Consider the following 18,994-nt stretch of genomic DNA (forward strand, 5'->3'; position numbering starts at 1 on the left):
AGATAATGAGACTGTTGAGAAATCTAGCCTATCATTAGTCATAAGAAATATTAAACTAAGACTTAGTGATTATTGAACCTAGGTCACGTCAAAGGAAAGGCTAAGTGCTAAAATGAAGCGCTGACCAACTTTTCAGTCATCAGTGCATAGTTACTTTCAACTTACACATAGATATAAAATATCTAGATGATTAAATACTATGCATGTCTACTATCTGTATTACTTGGAATCTATGTTAGGTGGATTATATGATATTTTCTTGATTTAATCATATATGTATTTTCTTATATAAAATATATTAGGTAGTGATGGGTGATAAAAATGATGAGATGATGATGAGAGGTCTTAACTATTGATGAGTCAGTCGTCTAACAAAGTACAGATGACGACCACAAACTATTCATGACAAGCGAGTTGAAATAGTGATAACCCCGCAACCTATAGGTGTTAATGAACTATGTGTTCATTTGATGTACTCTATCACCTCATAGTTGCCTTATTGACATATATTACGAAAGGAATCCTCCAACCAATATTGTCTACCTGTTTCTGATGATGATTCTTAGGATAGGTCCCTTGAGATTAATATTTTAGTATTAGTATGTGAGAATAAAAGAATGGGTAATCGGGTGAACTATTTGATGTGAAATATACAATTAAAGAACTTAATTATTGTGGGTTGAAAACTATATGTGCTCATCAGCCCCCCAAGTCCGACTCGCTCAATTTCTTTATATCACAAGTAGCAGTGTGGAAGGCACATGGTTGATGAGTGATTTGAGGAATCGTTAGACCATAATATAATAAATTGTTGTGAGACCTATTAAAAGAAGTTTACGCTTATATATCTGTATTAGCGATGACATCCAAATGTTTTTATATATCAATTAACTATATTTCTTTGGAAATACTTCAACAAATATGTTTTGGGAACAAATTCTGCAATTTAATGAATACTTTGAATTTAAATAAGTATAAATAAAAGGTATTAAATTGGCCTTGAAAATAGGGTTGTCATAGTTCTTTATGAAATCGGTGCTCCAAAGAAGATCGACAGTTAGCCGACGAGAGCGATTAGCCATCGGGGATATGATATCCAAGAGATTGCACCACCACACATGTTTGTAGATTGTTGGTATGAATACATTTTCAAATGAGAGAGAGAGAGAGAGAGAGAGAGAGAGAGAGAGAGAGAGAGAGAGAGAGAGAGAGAGAGAGAGAGAGAGAGAGAGAGAGAGAGAGAGAGAGAGAGAGAGTATGTGGGTCCTCTTTTATTATTTTAATTACTAAGATGTTAAAATAAATATTAAAAAAATGTAAAATAAAAATAAAGTGATATAACAGTCATTTTAATTTTAAAAGTGACCAACACCACCTATAAAGATGGTCAAAATAACCACCAATACAAAAAAGTTATAATTTAGAGTAAATGTCAGAAAAAAATACATACGATATGAATTATTTTTATAGTTTTATCAATAATAAATAAATAAATAAACTCATTAACAAAAATACGTAAAAAAAAAATATATTACCCTCTTAAATAATTGCTGTCATAACCTCCATTCTTATATTATTATATTTTTTATATACATCTAATTATATATACAAATACAAAATACAATAAATGAATTAGTTACCTATATATAATCATAATTAGCTTATAGTTAAGAAATTACCTGCTTATTAAGTTGTTTTTATTTGAATAAAACTAACTAAAAATAATGTTATAATAATAAGGGAGTTATCTATCTGTGCCATTTGCTGACAGATAAACCAAAGTGACCCTTGTGGTGGTCTCTGAAACTTTTCTTAAACAAGCAGATAAAGGGGAAGAAAATAATAATAATACCAAAAGATTCCCCCAGCTATATAAAGTTTTTTATTTATTATTTTTATTATTTTTATTTTTAGTTTAATAATTTCCATCTTTACTGCCACTACTTCTACCACCCCTTCTTTCTCTCTCTCGTTGGCTTTTTAAAAGAAATTATTATTATCATTTTTTTTTTAATCTTTTTTCATTTTTTCTTTTTTTGGGTGTGAGATTGACAGGCAGATCAGATCCCCACCGAAATAAATTAATAAATTCACCATACATCCAATCTTACATAAAACCCTCAAGAATTCACCATCTTTTTTGTTTTTTTAATTCATCTCTAGTAATTTGCTTCTCTTTCAACAGTGTCTTCTTCATCATATGATGCTGCAGGGAGTTTCTCCAGGAATTGGAAACTCCGGCGAAGCAGCGGCGACTGCTGTTTCAGTTCAACCCAATGAAACGGCGGCGGCGTCCGCTGAACTTGCTAGTGGTGGTGGTGGCGGAGGATTTAGCGAAGATGAAAGAGGAAGAATTGAAGAAGGTGGTCGGAATTCCGGTGGAAATAGATGGCCAAGACAGGAAACGTTAGCTCTGCTTAAAATCCGGTCGGATATGGATGTCGCTTTTCGTGATTCAAGTCTGAAAGGTCCATTATGGGATGAGGTTTCAAGGTAATTTTACTCCTTTTAGCTTATGAATTCAATCGTGTTCTTTTCTGGGTTTGATTCAATCATTGAAAACGAGATCTATGTAACGAATTACAAAGCTCGTTGTCTTTTTTCCGGTTTATCGGAATCCAATTACCATTCCTTTCTTTACCAATTCCGGCGAGCTAATTGAATTTGAATTCCAATTTGAATTCCAATTCGAATTCCAATTCCATTTCAGTTTTGTCTTCATCTCCTTAGATTTATCTTGTTCATACCACTTCAATCCATGGCCGGATTCTAACAAGTGCTCCGCCGGGATTTAAATAATTAAATATTTTATGTGGAAACAAAATTTGATGTTCTTGATTTTTTTTTATTTCAGGAAATTAGCTGAGCTTGGCTATCATCGAAGTGCCAAAAAATGCAAAGAGAAATTCGAGAACGTTTATAAATACCACAAGAGAACCAAAGAAGGTCGAACTTCAAAAGCCGATGGAAAAACTTACAGATTTTTTGATCAATTACAAGCTTTAGAAGCCAACCCCACCGCCGGCAGCCACCACCAACAACCGCTGTCTCTTCCACCTCCTCAGCCGGTTCTCTCCAAACCACCACCACAAGTTTCTACAATGCCGAATACTTCCACAATTACACAAATTCTTCCATCTGTTGTAACTCCGGTAAATATCTCAGTCTCCCATCAAAACAACGTGGATCCAATCTCCGTTGCGGCGCCGGCGGTGGCAATGCCGTCGATGAATATTAATCACGTTGGTGGGTTTCCTTTTTCGCAACTGAATATTTCGGCGTCGACGAATTCGAGTTCTTCATCGACTTCTTCAGACGACGAGCCACCGGAGAGGAGGAGGAATAGGAAGCGGAAATGGAAGGAGTTTTTCGGGAGGTTGATGAAGGAGGTGATTGATAAACAAGAGGAATTACAATCAAAATTTCTTGATACGTTGGAAAGACGTGAACGTGATCGGATGGCGAGAGAGGAAGCATGGCGGATTCAAGAAATGGCGAAAATGAAACGAGAACACGATCTGTTGGTGCAGGAAAGATCCATGGTGGCGGCGAAAGATGCGGCGGTTATCACTTTTTTGCAGAAGATCACGGAACAAAACCCGAGTACTGTCATCCCACAAATGCCAGCTATGCAATTACTCCAACAACAACAACAACAAAACCAACCGCCTCCGCCGCTTCCACCACCATCGTCAGTACAACCGCCGCCACCAATGCAACAGCAACATCAACAACAATCCCAGCCACCACCACCACCACCACCGCAAGTACTACAACAACAACAACAACCAATTTCTCCGTTATCAGGTGCAGTCACCGCGTTTTTTCTTTACAAATCTATAACAATTTTCGTCTCCTCTCCAAAAAATTTTACGACTTTGCCACTATGCAGCAGCTGTACCATTACCGGCACCGGTATCTTTATCAACACCCGCTCCGCCACCGCCTGTGGTGAGGAATCTCGATAACGGCGGCGGAGGAGAGAACATGCTACAACCAAGTCCGTCGAGATGGCCGAAAGCTGAAATTAATGCACTGATTAAACTCCGAACGACGCTTGACACGAAATATCAAGAAAGTGGGCCCAAAGGGCCATTATGGGAGGAGATATCGTCGGCGATGAAGAAGCTTGGATACAACCGGAATGCTAAACGATGCAAAGAGAAATGGGAGAACATTAATAAATACTACAAGAAGGTTAAAGAAAGCAGCAAGAAACGACCCGAGGATTCGAAAACTTGCCCGTATTTCCACCAGCTCGACGCCATTTACAGAGAGAAAGCAACCAGCAGTAACAACAATAATAATAATAATAGTAATCCAGCGTTCGCCGTTAAACCGGAAAACCAGATGGCTCCGATCATGGCTAGACCGGAACAGCAATGGCCACTTCCGGCGGTGGTTCAAGAACAACACCACCACCTCCAACAACAACATCACCACCACCAACAGCAGCAGCAGCAACAACAACAACAACGACATAATCAGCAGATGAAGACGAATGAATCTACAGGGATTGAAGATCACCAGCATGCGGATGATGACGACGATTACGACGAAGAAGATGAAGACGACGATGAGGAAGAAGGTGAAGGCGAAGGCGAAGGTGGTGAGTACGAGATTGTTCCAAACAAGACATCATCAATGGCTGCAGTTGAATGATGGAAATTTATAGACAGTGGAAATCGAACAAGCATTTGGGGTGCACTGCAAATGTGGGTCATGAGTTGCAGAAGATGTCAGATGGGTTCGCGGGTCGGGTTGCGGGTTGATTATTGAAGCTTGAAACACAAAACACATGGGGGTGGGGAAGTGGGAGTCAGGGGGTGTAAGTGTAACATTGTAAGTTTTTATTTACAGTGGTATATTGTGGGTTTATTTTATGATTTATTTATTATTTGCAAGAAAAATAAAATAATGAGGGGAGAGATAGAATGGAATAAACCAATAAGAAAAGTATTTTGTAATTTTATATTTTTGTCAATGGGGGGTGTAAATGTTAATGAAATGAGTTCATTGAAAGGTTCCTTTTTTCGTTTTTCTTTTATATCATCTACCAGCATTTTATTTTATGCATAAGATTTTTATTTATATCGTGGCTATGACTTGTGTCTCAGATTTAATTATCTTCTTAAAACATATTTATTAATTTCTCTAAATTATATTATATATGATTGTATGGTTATGCAGAAAAACGGAAACCGACAATAACTGTAAGGAAAAAGAGATATTGTTTCGAAATTCTTGGGTTCACTTTAGATTTTATTATTAGTTTATTACAAAAACTGAAAACGGATATAATGAACAGAAACAAAATAATGTTATTTTACTTTACATATATATACATTTACGTATATTTGATTTTTTTTTTTGAGAAATCAAATGATCAAATCCCCACCTTGCTTGATACCATATCCAACCCTACTTCATTTAAATAAATAAAAAAAACTAAGTGAAAAAATAATAATGCTAATAATAATAATTGATCTTCAACTGTATTAATGTATTTGTTTTTACATATCTTTATCTCAAAGAGAATATTTTAATTATATATTTATTTTTATGAAATTAATATTTTAATATATATATATATATATATATATATATATATATATATATATATATATATATATATATATATATATATATATATATATATATATAACTCAAATAAATTATGATATTGTTAAAAAAAAACTTATTAAATAAAAATTCTTGTTGAATTAAATGGATAGTGTTACTTACGAGTTTGTTATATGTTATAAATTCTTAAAAAAAATATATATATATTTGTAACGATAGTCATATTAAAAACATAAATAAATAATTTAAAATATAAAAGCTTAAAATTGAAATAACTTAAAAAAAAAGTATAGATATACATAGATTCAAACTTAAAATGACAAATCTGAGAAGTAAACTTCAACCTTATATTAGTGATACGTGATATTTCAAATTTGGAATAATATTATTTATATCACCATAATTTATATCAAAAAAAAAAAAAAAAGGTGATTTTCTTATATTATAAACCATTTTTATCAGCTACGAATAAAGTGTTACTGAAAAACTAAATCACCACTAACCGAATCATTTTCATTCTAGCGGATTATTATTATTATTATTATTATTATTATTATTATTATTAATTTTTTTTTTCAAATTTCGTATTGTACTCATGCAGTTAATCCAATTACTTTTGGGACGTACTTTGATCACTTTATATCTTTTATATTTGTTATTTGTACACCATTCATATCAAATTCACATGTAACCATTTTGCTAGGACAGGTCCAACATGAATGACCGTATATCTCTATTCATTACTATCGTTCATAGGCCCATTAGTGTCCCAAGAAGTTATTGTAGATTTCATGCAGTCACATGGGTTTACAACATAAAATTGTTAGTCTATTCACCTAGTTGCTTTACTTTTAGGCATCTTCTAAAGGTTTTTGATTGTGTATTTAATATTACCTTTTGGTAATGTACTTCCTCTTTTTTTATTTTAGGATAGATTTTTTACGACCTACATTATCATTCATATTCAAACCAGTTTTAGATAAAGATTACTATATTGCTTCATCTAGGTTAATTTAATATCATATATAAATAAATAACATATTATTTCTTATTCATTTATGACATTAACACCGTAGAGGTTACTCATTCATTGTCTCTCAATGACATCCATTGGTGTTGTTTTAAAGCTCACTTGAAAGGATATACGATAATTCAAATTACAAAGTAAGATTATAGATGTGATGCAATTGATTGTCATATATAAATGGCACTCTTTAGTCCCTACACTTGGCCTTCTCAGTATTGGCATATAATCAAAGAAATCCCGATATGTTGAATTAAGTTGGCAATTGTTATCACAATAAATGTTATCTCTAGAAAGGTTGTTCCTACCTTGCCTAATTTTCTCTACTAAAAGTACTTGTTATCTAATTGTTGTAGTCATTTATAAGTTCTTTCTGATTAATAATGAATTCACATATCTTCTAACATATAACATATATTGGAAATGGTAATAGTTATGTGATTTACTTAATCACAGGCTCAAGTTTATATATATATATATATATATATATATATATATATATATATATATATATATATATATATATATATATATATATATATATATTATAATATATATATATATATATATTATAATATATATATATATATATATATTATAATATATATATATATATATATATATATATATATATATATATATATATATATAATATACTAATTGTCATTAATTGTTCTTTCATCGTGTTGATTTAAAACTTCAATTATAATTTAAAAATACTTCTAACTAAAAACTAATTACTACTCAATACAACTTGAAGAGTTTTTTTAACATATAGATATTAAATGTTACTTATAATATCATATAAAAATAGTTTACAAAACATAGTTAGGGATGTTAGAATTTAGAAATGAGATAGAAAAAAAAATGAAATGAATAACAAAGAAATAACGAAATAAGAACACACATAAAGCTCTATTTTAGACTGCCGGGATTCATATTTAACTTGGAAGAGAAAATGTTTTACTTTGAAATTGAAAGATACAAAACTATATAAGCAAATTCATTTATATATATATATATATATATATATATATATATATATATATATATATATATATATATATATATATATATATATATATATATATATATATATATATATTCAAATGCATGTGAATATATATATTCAAATGCATGTGAACCTAGAAAGGTTAACAATCTAAGAGCTATTTTTTAAAGGTTTTCATTAATAGCATTTTGCACTTATCAAATATTAATATTATATTAAAAAAATTCATATTCTCTAATTTACAACTAATGGTCATTCGTTATTGGATAGCCGCCGGAGCGCCGTTGGACCAATGTTGGACTAATAGTAAATTTAATGGCATTTTCTGATTATATTCACATCTTAATAAAACAAATATTGTAGCTCTTATTTATTTGGTAATTCTTTTTAGTACATACCATTTTATTTTTGCAGCAAATTATAAGAAACTTTTATTAAAAAAATAGATTTATGTCTTGATAAATTCAATCTTCTCTTTTTTCTAAATTGTAGATTCCTTTAAAAAAATATATCGTGTATAAAACATATTCACAGTTTAATAAATATATTAACTCAGTAATACACAGTTTGATATTTTCATGCATACATTTATTCATATTTTAACACAAAATTTATATAAAATATACAACTTAATACAACCCATTTTTAGTTTAATACATAAAATTTACAACATAACATAATACAATCAACTGTACGTTAATTCACATATTTAAAGTTAAACCTAAACTCTACCATCACCACCAACTACCGAACACCACCACAAACCACCTGTGCCAACTTTACCATCATCCTTCCTTTCAGATTTGTATATTAAATCATTGATTGATAGCTTAAATATTATATTCACAATTTAATATACCAATTAGATTATTTATTTAGAGTTTAATGCAAAATAATTATAAAAACTAATACATTCTTACATATTTATAGAACACGAAAAATAAATATGTTCACATGAAAATTAATACAAACATTCATACATAAATCATTCATATTTAACATAAATTTATTTATAATTTACATCTTAATATAGTTAATTCACAATTCAATACATAAAACTCACAGCTTAATGTATAAAATTCACAGTTTAATGCAAAAAGTTATACATTCACAACCATATTTTTAACATCAAATTACACATATACCTTCAGATTTATACGCTAGTGCTTCTTTCAAAGTTTATTTAAGCAAATATTCACACTTTAAGTTTTACATACTTTATTAAAAATTAGATAAAATGATATATGTGTATAGTGTTTCTTCAAACTTATATTTTAGAGGCAAACAAAAAATTTATAAAAAAAAAATCACAATTTAATACCAGTGACTTCACATGTTAATACAATCAATTCACAACTTAATACAATAAATTCACAGGTTAATATGGTCAACTCATAGTTTAAACTAGAAATTCATAACTTAATGCGGTCACTTCACTGTTTAAAACACAAAAATAACAACTTAATATAAGAAATTCACAGCTTAATGCAGTCGATCTCCAGTTTAAACCACAAAATAAACAAGTTAATATAGAAAATTCACTATTTAATGCAAAAAAAAAAGTATGCATTCAAAAGCATATTATCCACTTAAAATTTTTAATACAATTAATTCATAATTAAATATACAAAAATCACAGCTTAATAGAGTCAATTTACAGTTTAAACAACCAATTCACAGCTTAATGCATTCAATTCACAGTTTTAAACACAAATATCACAACTAAATACACAGACTTCATAGTTTAATACACAAAAAATATGCATTCACAACTAAATTCATAGCTTAATAACTTACCAAATTTCATTGAGGCATTTCATCAAATACCTTGTGTGCATCTTTTTTTTTTTCAGAACTTCCTTTTGTAAACACCATCACTGTAAACACCATACACATACCATATCTTACCTGAAAATAGACAAACACATCAGATTTGATGTCGATTTGCTAGTGTTTTGACCAGAGATAAGAGAGACAGAGACGGAAATGAGTTATAGATGAGAAGGAGGCGACATATAACAGATCTGGTACAAATCCGACAAACATTTCGCCGGTGATGGAACATATCAGAGAAAAAATAAGTTCAAGAGTTTTGAAACAAAACAAAATCAAGATTAGCACCTATAGGTTTAGATGATGACTGCGAGTTGTGATTCTTGATGCTCCGACAATGACAACAACGGTAGGGGAACATATATGATGTAGATCCAACGATGAAATGATGAAATAGAAAGAAAAACCTTTGTATAATAACACCAAATTCTCATATCTACATCAGATCAGAATTGATCTAGTGTAAATGAAGATAAAGCTAGTATTCAGTGGTTGTTTGAATAAAGAACTAAATATGGAGGTGGTCGGACATCTGGAGGCAACAAAGAGCTTCATACTCTGTCACATCTGTTATTCCGGGTAAGCAGATTTGAAACGTTGGAGATCTAGAGAAGAAGCATATCCGGACTTCAAAATAGAGTGTAGTGTTTTCTAGGTGTTCCAGCAAAGCAAAGCGGCTGATGGAAGGCGATAGTCGGTGCTGGTGAGATAGATGACGGTGGAAGGAGTCGGCACTCGGTGGTGATAGCAGATCTGAAGTCGGGGGTTCTAGATCTGAAGGAAAATGCACTAGATCTAAACATGAAGGCTTCAGATCTAAAGGAGGAGGTTCCAGATCTAAAGATCGTTTGTATTTCGGCGATGGCGACGGTGTCGGCGGTGGTGGTGGTGGTCGGCAGCGGTAAAAGGTGTGAGAGAGAGAGAGAAAGAAAGAAAGAAAGAAAGAAAGAAAGAGATGAGAAAGAGAGAGAGATGAGAGAAAAGTTGTCTTGTGATATAAGATTAATCAAATATGCCTGATGATTTAAGATATAAGATAAAAAAATGGTTCTTATGGTTCTTAACTTTTTATGGTTCTTATTTGAAATATATATATATATATATATATATATATATATATATATATATATATATATATATATATATATATATATATATATATATATATATATATATATATATATAGGCTTAAGTGTTTATATTCTAACTAAGTATTATCTAAATGTAGGAATGATTGTGGGACAATCAAATTTTATTAATTTATAAAAAAATGATTATATTATTTATTTAAGATAAACAAAATAAAAAATCATTTTATTAAATGTAAACGGTTGTAAAAGGGTAATTGTGTACATTTGTCGTTGCCATTAAGATAGGAAAAACAATTCCTTTTTAAACTGATATCATAATCCCAGATTTATCACACATACCCCAAAACAATTACCATTTCTGTTGGAACACATAATCAAACAAGATTTAGTTGAATCAACCCTAAAATCGGATGGCTATGTTAATCTTTTGTATATAACGATCGATTATTGTAGAGTTGATTATTGAAGTTGCATTGGGAGATTTCGGATAACAGAGATACGGTAAGGATGAGGAGTACAATGTCGAGTGGTTTCAATTCAAAACTCAAGAACATCGTTGCAATAATCTTGAATCTTGATGACAACGTTGATGCTTTCGTTTCTCCACCTAAAGGATAAGGGAAATCAACTTAGAATATTTTTAAATAAGATAAGCTACCATGTAACACCTGGTTCCTGGTATGTATTTAAATTCAAGTATTTTGGTATTATGTTCTGGGACTCGGGGAGTTGGGGGCCCAACTCGTCGAGTAGTCTCGACATTATGCAGTGGTTTTAGTGATCTACTCGACGAGTCCGGGGACCGACTCGCAAGTAGGAGATGTCTGGGAAAAAAACCTAATATTTATGGTTTGCATCCTATTTAAACACTTTATCTCGTCCCAACCCAGCCTCCATCACCCCTCCCAACTCAGAGAAGCCATAGACTGAAACCCTAACCTTGTTTGAGTGATCTTGAGCTATTTTTGTGTGTTTTGTGGTGAATTGAAGTTTGAAGAAGAGAAGGAAGCTTGGAAGATCAAGAGAGGACTAGTAGATCTAGAGGTTATGAGTTATTTCCATCCCATTCAAGGTAAAAAGCTTCAACCTTGACTTCTCATTTGATATACCTCCTCTAGGGCTTAGATCATATCATTTTGGGGCATTTCTAAGGACATTTTCGGATTAAGTGTCTATCATGGCGTTACACTTCAGATCTTGAACCATTAAAGGTTCCCATGGCATAAAGGTACAAACTTTATGGCCATGGGAAGCCCATGCATCTTATAAACCCCTTTTTATGGATTTTGGAGCCAAAAACTCCATGCATGGACATCAAGTTTGTAGCTTTACATATGAAATGGACCCTAGGAGGCCAGATATATGGTTTTGATGCATTAAGACCCATTATAATCGACTATATAGCTTTAGTCAAGGAGGGACTCGGCGATTCGTTTGGGTGACTCGGCGAGTCGGGACGCATTTTTTCCCTAAACGTCTTTTGGAAATGGTTTTGGTTGAGTGGAAGGAACACTCAGCCTGCTAGGTGTTTGTTTTGGACCTAGAAATCATGGGACTCGGCGAGTGGATGAACAGACTCGGCGAGTTCAAGGCAATGTCCTAATCTCATGAAGACGGACTCGGCGAGTTCAAGGAGAACTCAACGAGTCATAGACTAGACTCATTCATTTGGATGAAGATGAACTCGACAAGTTCAAGAACGAACTCGACGACTCGGTTGAAGATAGTCAGATGTGTTGTTGAAGGAGAACTTGTCGCACCACTGTTGGACTAATAGTAAATTTAATGGCATTTTCTGGTTATATTCACAGCTTAATTAAACAAATATTGTAGTTCTCATTTATTTGGTAATTCTTTTTAATACATACCATTTTATTTTTGCAGCAAAACATAAGAAACTTTAATTAAAAAAATAGATTGATGTCTTGATAAACTCAATCTTCTCTTTTTTCTAAATTATAGATTCTTTTAAAAAAAATATATCGTGTATAAGACATATTTACAGTTTAATAAACATATTAATTTAGTAATACACAGTTTAATATTTTCATACATATATTTATTTATATTTTAACACAAAATTTATATAAATATATACAACTTAATACAGTCCATTTTTAGTTTAACACATAAAATTCACAGCATAACATAAACAATCAACTATACACCAATTAACATATTTAAAGTTAAACCTAAACTCTACCATCACCACCAACTACCGAACGCCACCACAAACCACCTGTGTCACATCAATTATCATTATTCCTTTCAGATCTGTATATAAAATCATTGATTGATAGCTTAAATACTATATTCACAATTTAATATACCAATTAAATTACTTATTTAGAGTTTAATGCAAAATAATTATAAAAACAAATACATTCTTACATATTTATACAACACAAAAAATAAATATGTTCACATGAAAATTAATACAAACATTCATACATAAATCATTCATATTTAACATAAATTTAAACTAATTCACATCTTAACACAGTCAATTCACAATTCAGTACATAAAATTCACAACTTAATATATATAAAATTCACAGTTTAATGCAAAAAATTATGCATTCACAACCATATTTTTAACTTCAAATTACACATATACCTTCAGATTTATATGCTAGTGCTTCTTTCAAAGTTTATTTAAGCAAATATTCACACTTTAAGTTTTACATACTTTATTCAAAATTAGATAAAATGATATATGTGTATAGTGTTTCTTCAAACTTATATTTCAGTGGCAAACAAAAAATTTATAAAAAAATCACACTTTAATACCAGTCATTTCACATGTTAATACAGTCAATTCACAACTTAATACAATAATTTCACAGGTTAATATAGTCAACTCATAGTTTAAACAGAAAATTCACAACTTAATGCAGTCACTTCACTGCTTAAAACACATAAATAACAACTTAATATAAGAAATTCATAGCTTAATGCAGTCGATCTACAGTTTAAACCATAAAATAAACAAGTTAATACAAAAAATTCACTGTTGAATACAAAAAAAAAAGTATGCATTCAAAAGCATATTATCAACTTAAAATTTTTAATACAATCAATTAACAGTTTAATACAATTAATTCATAAATAAATATACAAAATTCACAACTTAATATAGTCACTTTACAGTTTAAACAACAAATTCACAGCTTAATACATTTAATTCACAGTTTTAAACACAAATATCACAGTTAAATACACAAAATTCATAGTTTAATACACAAAAAATATGCATTCACAACTAAATTCACAGCTTAATAACTTACCAAATTTCGTTGATATCAAACACCTTATGTGCATCTTTTTTTTTAAAACTTCCTTTTGTAAACACCATACACATACCAGATCTAACCTGAAAATGGACAAACACGTCAAATTTGATGTCGATTTGGTGGTGTTTTGACCAGAGATAAGAGAGACAGAGACGCAAATGAGTTATAGATGATAAGAAGGCGACACATAACAGATCCGGTACAAATCCAACGAACATTTTGCTAGTGATGGAACATATAAAAGAAAAAAATAAGTTCAAGAGTTCTAGAACAAAATGAAATCAAGATTAACACCTGTAGGTTGAGATGATGACTATGATTTGTGATTCTTGATGCTCCGAAAATGACACCAACGGTGGGGGAACATATCTGATGTAGATCCAACGATGGAATGATGAAATAGAAAGAAAAACATGTGTATAATAACACCAAATTCTCATATCTACAGCAGATATGAATTGATCTGGTGTAAATGAAGATAAAGGCAGTCTTTAGTGGTTGTTTAAATAAAGAAGTAGATCTGGAGGCATTCGAACATGTGGAGGCGTCAAAGAGCTTCATACTCCGTCACATCTGTTATTTCCGGCGAAGCAAATCGAAGAGTTTTTATCGTGCTTCATCAGATCTGAAACGTTGGATATTTGGAGAAGAAGCATATTCAAACTTCAAATTAGAATGTAGTGTTTTCTAAGTGTTCCAACAAAGCAAAGCAGCTGATGGAAGGCGATAGTCAGTGCTGGTGAGATAGATGACAGTAGAAGGAGGCGGCGCTCGGTGGTGATGGCAGATCTAAAGTCGGGGGTTCTAGATCTAAAGGAAAATGCATCAAATATGAAGGTGAATGCTTCAGATATAAAGGCGGAGGCTCCAGATCTGAATATCGTTGTATTTCGATGATGGCGACGGTGTCGGTAGTAGTGGTGGTGGTCAGCAGCGGTAGGAGGTAAGAGAAAGAGAGAGAGAGAGAGAGAGAGAGAGAGAGAGAGAGATAGAGAGAGAGAAAGAAAGAAAGAAAGAGAGAGATGAGAGAAAAGTTGTCTTGTGAGATAAGATTGATCAAATATGTCTGATGATGTAAGATATAAGGTAAAAAAATGGTTCTTATGGTTCTTAACTATTTATGGACCTCATTTCAACTTTTACCTATATATATATATATATATATATATATATATATATATATATATATATATATATATATATATATATATATATATATATATAAAGTTATTATATTCTAACTAAGTATTATCTGAATGTAGGAATGATCGTGGACCAATCAAATTCTATTAATTTTAAAAAATGATTATATTATTTAATTAAGTTAAACAAAAATAAAAAAAAATCATTTTATTAAATGTAAACGGTTGTAAAAGGGTAATTGTGTACATTTGTCGTTGCCATTAAGATAGGAACAAAAAAGGTTTCTTTTTAAACTGATATCATAATCCCAAATTTATCACACATACCCCAAAACAATTACCATTTCAATCGGTACACTTAATCAAACAAGATTTAGTAGAATCTACACTAAAATCGGATGATTATGTTAATCTTTTATATATAATGATCGATTATTGTAGAGATGATTATTGAAGTTGCATTGGGAGATTTTGATAAGTCTATTTTTTAAATATACTAAATTGTACTAAATATATTTAATTGATGCATAATTGGCCAAAAATGGCACTACTTTGATGAGTTGTTGAACTTTATATGCAGGGCGGAATGCACAAGAAAAACAAGCAACATGAAGCTAACAAGCATGGGAGACGAATTATTAAAGGAATGAAGAAAAATGGTGTTGAGAAATTTGACCACTCTTCAATGTTTTGATCATATATCAAGATCTAGAGCTCCAATTGACATGAATGAAGAAGTTCTGAAAACTAGACAAAATTTCTTACAACTTTCATGTTTTACGTTTTTAGTGATTCTACCGTTTTCATCACCAAAAATGGACAACAAAGATGAGGGACGTCCTAGAACGCGTCTAAGACACTCCCTAGGACGCCTACCCGTTTTAGGCTATTTTCAAGTGCAAATAAAGGATGATAGAAGGCATGTAAAACACCCTGAAGGACGCCCAGACGTCCTATATGACGTCTAGGATGCCTACTAGGACGCCGATGCAGAAACAGCTTCGAAAATCAAATTTTCAGCACCTATTTAAAGGAGATTTAACCCTAATCGACTTAGGACTTCTCCCCTGTGATTTTCACCGGTTTTGGAGGGTTCCAAACCTTCTCTAAACGCGTTCTTGATCATAAATTTCCGAATCAAAACCAAACAATCATCAAATTAATTATCATTCAACGTTTGAAGATTGTTCAACCAACAAATCTACATCAATTCCATCAAGCTCCAGATTTGATTACTTCATCCCCAAGGTTTCATCGTCATAGTTGATTGATCATTAGACTTCATTGATTTTATGATTCCAAGTTGGTTTGTGAATTTTAGCATTAATTCCATTGTTTATATTGAAGTTGTGTGTTTTGTTAATCATATGGAAGGCTAAACCACCTAGGTTACTTCCGGGAACGTTGTAGGATGTTAGGATGAACACGTTTTGATTATTACTTTTATTCTAGTCAATTTCAGTTATTGTTTCATTCTTAAAGTTATGATTTTTACTTATAGTAATTGGAGTTGGGTTTTCTTATTGTGTGATATTTCAACTAAGATAGTGTATTGTTAATTCACTAATCATTCTGAATTCAAGTAGTTTAGGAAGTAAGATGATCAGTTGAACCCACATACATTAATCCGAATTTGTAGTATTATATACTCAACATTGTAATAGGTAATAGTAAGACACGCTATCGCCAAACCAGTAGTTGTTCCTAATCCAATTAGACATAGGGAGTAAGACAACTAGTTGGTATAACATATTGTGTGCTAAAACTTATTTGTTTCAAGTTAATCAACCTTAATTATGTCTAGGTAATTAAATTGGAATTTAAGGGAAGAAAAACATGTAAGTCCAACCATCTGAACAACTAAACCGGAAGCATCTTGTTTTTGTCTCATTGATAGTAGTTTGTTTTAGTAGTTCTTGCATTACCAAGTTTTTAGCTTTTTCATCAACTTTTAGTTTAAATAATTTCATGACAATTTCTAGTAGTTTTTCGTTAACTATTTTAACACAAAGTTTGACCACAAACTCCTCGTGGATTCGACCCTTACTTACCCTAGCTATCTAGTGGTTTTGAGGTTATTTTTTATTGAGACAACGACCTCGATCAAAATTTGGCGCCGTTGTCGGGGAGATTGTGCGCTTAAACAATTGTGTTGAATTAGTCTTTAAATTTGAGTTTTTTTAGTTTTATTTTTAGTTTGGAGTGTTCACTCTTTTTTGTTTTTGTGTAGGTACACCGATGTCTGCAAACAAAGCACAACATATATATTCTTCCTGATACTCGATCGTGAGTGGAGGGATATAATTACATCAATCAATACATGTGGTGGGAGAATAAAAATCTAGGCCAACATCACTACTATAATGATGATCAATATGATGATGATTGTTGGTGGACTAGCAATTCGGCTCAAAACCAAAACCATGAATCACTTTGTTTCCCGGAAGACCAAGAATCAAATGAATCTTCATTCAGCAAGAAGTTGGATCAAATGATAGAGATATTGAATGAAACTTTCAACAAAGAAGAAGACAACTCCAAATCAATTTTAGGGATTGAAGATCAACTAAAACAAATAATGGAGCAGCTAGATCAAGAACCACCGGGCAAACCTTCTAATACTACCCAAGTAAATGAGGTTAGTTTTCTATGCAATGATAACATTGTGCATAATCCTACACCACCCGAACTTGCGGTTGTGGTGGAGGATGATGCACATTTAAATGATAATGATACCCAAAGGATGTTTTAAATCAAAGAAGCTGTAACTGAAATGGAAAAGTCTAATGAGGAGTTTCATGAATTAGAAGCATCCAAAGTTGGGGAGGTGTTTGTGGAGGCTAATACCACCCCCTACCCAACAACTTTTAAAAAAACTGACCCACAACTTCTTCTGATGGATTCTAAAATATTGGCCAAATACAAATAACCAAGTATAATCATTGATCGTCCTTTTTTGAAAACTATATATGATCATATTAGTTTCCAGGAAGGTGCGATAAATGTGACCTTTATAAGCCATAAATTGAGACTCCTATTATTTGGACCTACTAATGATCCTCTAATTAGTGGTGACCTGTTTGTAATCAATACCATTGATGATTATGTTTATGAGCATACCGCAAATATGCTCTATGGCACCACCCACAATTTGGAGAAAATTTTATCATGTAACAGTTCAAAAGCATCAGATGATTGCATGAGTCAACACAAGAAAAGAAGATTAGGGAATACGAAGCATGATTATACACACTCTCAAAAAATCAAAAATAAAAGCGTTACATGATATCAAGCATCGATTAAAGAAGTTTACTAGATGGAAAGATGCATGGCTCTTCAAAACAAGGTTTAAGCATCATCGTGGAAGGATTAAATGCAAAATAGTTGATTTATACAAGGCCAAAAAAGGCTTGCCACATGATCCGGTTCCTCAAAGTAAGGTGAGCGACCTCATGGTTAGCTTTCAAGGAAGTCAACTAACATATGATCCTCCATAGACATCGGTTGAGGTAACCTGTCCCGCTAATGACGTTAAACTTGGCAATTTTGGAACTTTGTGGGTGTGTTCACTACAAACCCTCACGAGACTTCACTCGTCCACTAGGGGTAACCTAGGGGTTTAAAAGGCTTGTTGCACGTGCCAAGTGCAATCGTGGTCCCCGACGAAATTGAGGGCTAGTTAGTGTAATTTACTTTTATTTGATTTGATTTGTGTGCTTGTAGTTTTTTATTATTATTATTTTAGGAATTTTTCTTTGGATGCATCGAGGACGATGCAATACTCAAAGTTGGGGAGGGGTGTACACAATAAGAAAACTGAAGATTAAAGAAAAAGTGACAATTTAAAAAAAAAAAATCATATTTTTTTTTCGATTTTCGTTTGGGCATAACGGAACATTATGAAAATGCCTCAAGTTAGTGAAGCTTTTCAAGAACCAAAACCTATTCTACCACCGGTACCATCAGGTGTGTCATCCTCCTCATTTGTATTATTTTTATTAGTTTTAATGATTTTC

At 31.9% G+C, this 18,994-nt stretch overlaps 1 protein-coding gene across 2 annotated transcripts; it reads left to right on the forward strand.

The window, feature by feature from the left end:
• Window positions 1–2,104: 2,104 nt before the first annotated feature.
• Window positions 2,105–5,047, forward strand: LOC111890592 (trihelix transcription factor DF1). 2 transcript variants are annotated; one of them, XM_023886698.3, is made up of 3 exons: window positions 2,105–2,493; window positions 2,855–3,807; window positions 3,896–5,047. In XM_023886698.3, the coding sequence occupies exons 1-3, from the start codon at window positions 2,201–2,203 to the stop codon at window positions 4,660–4,662; spliced, it is 2,013 nt and encodes a 670-aa protein (XP_023742466.1). In that variant the 5' UTR covers window positions 2,105–2,200; the 3' UTR covers window positions 4,663–5,047. The 2 variants fall into 2 exon arrangements, with proteins under 2 accessions (XP_023742466.1, XP_023742465.1); XM_023886697.3 differs by having other exon boundaries at window positions 2,107–2,493; window positions 3,893–5,047.
• The last annotated feature ends 13,947 nt before the right edge of the window (window positions 5,048–18,994 follow it).

The sequence above is a fragment of the Lactuca sativa genome, chromosome 6 (assembly GCF_002870075.4).
Source record: "Lactuca sativa cultivar Salinas chromosome 6, Lsat_Salinas_v11, whole genome shotgun sequence".
Taxonomy (NCBI): domain Eukaryota; kingdom Viridiplantae; phylum Streptophyta; class Magnoliopsida; order Asterales; family Asteraceae; genus Lactuca; species Lactuca sativa.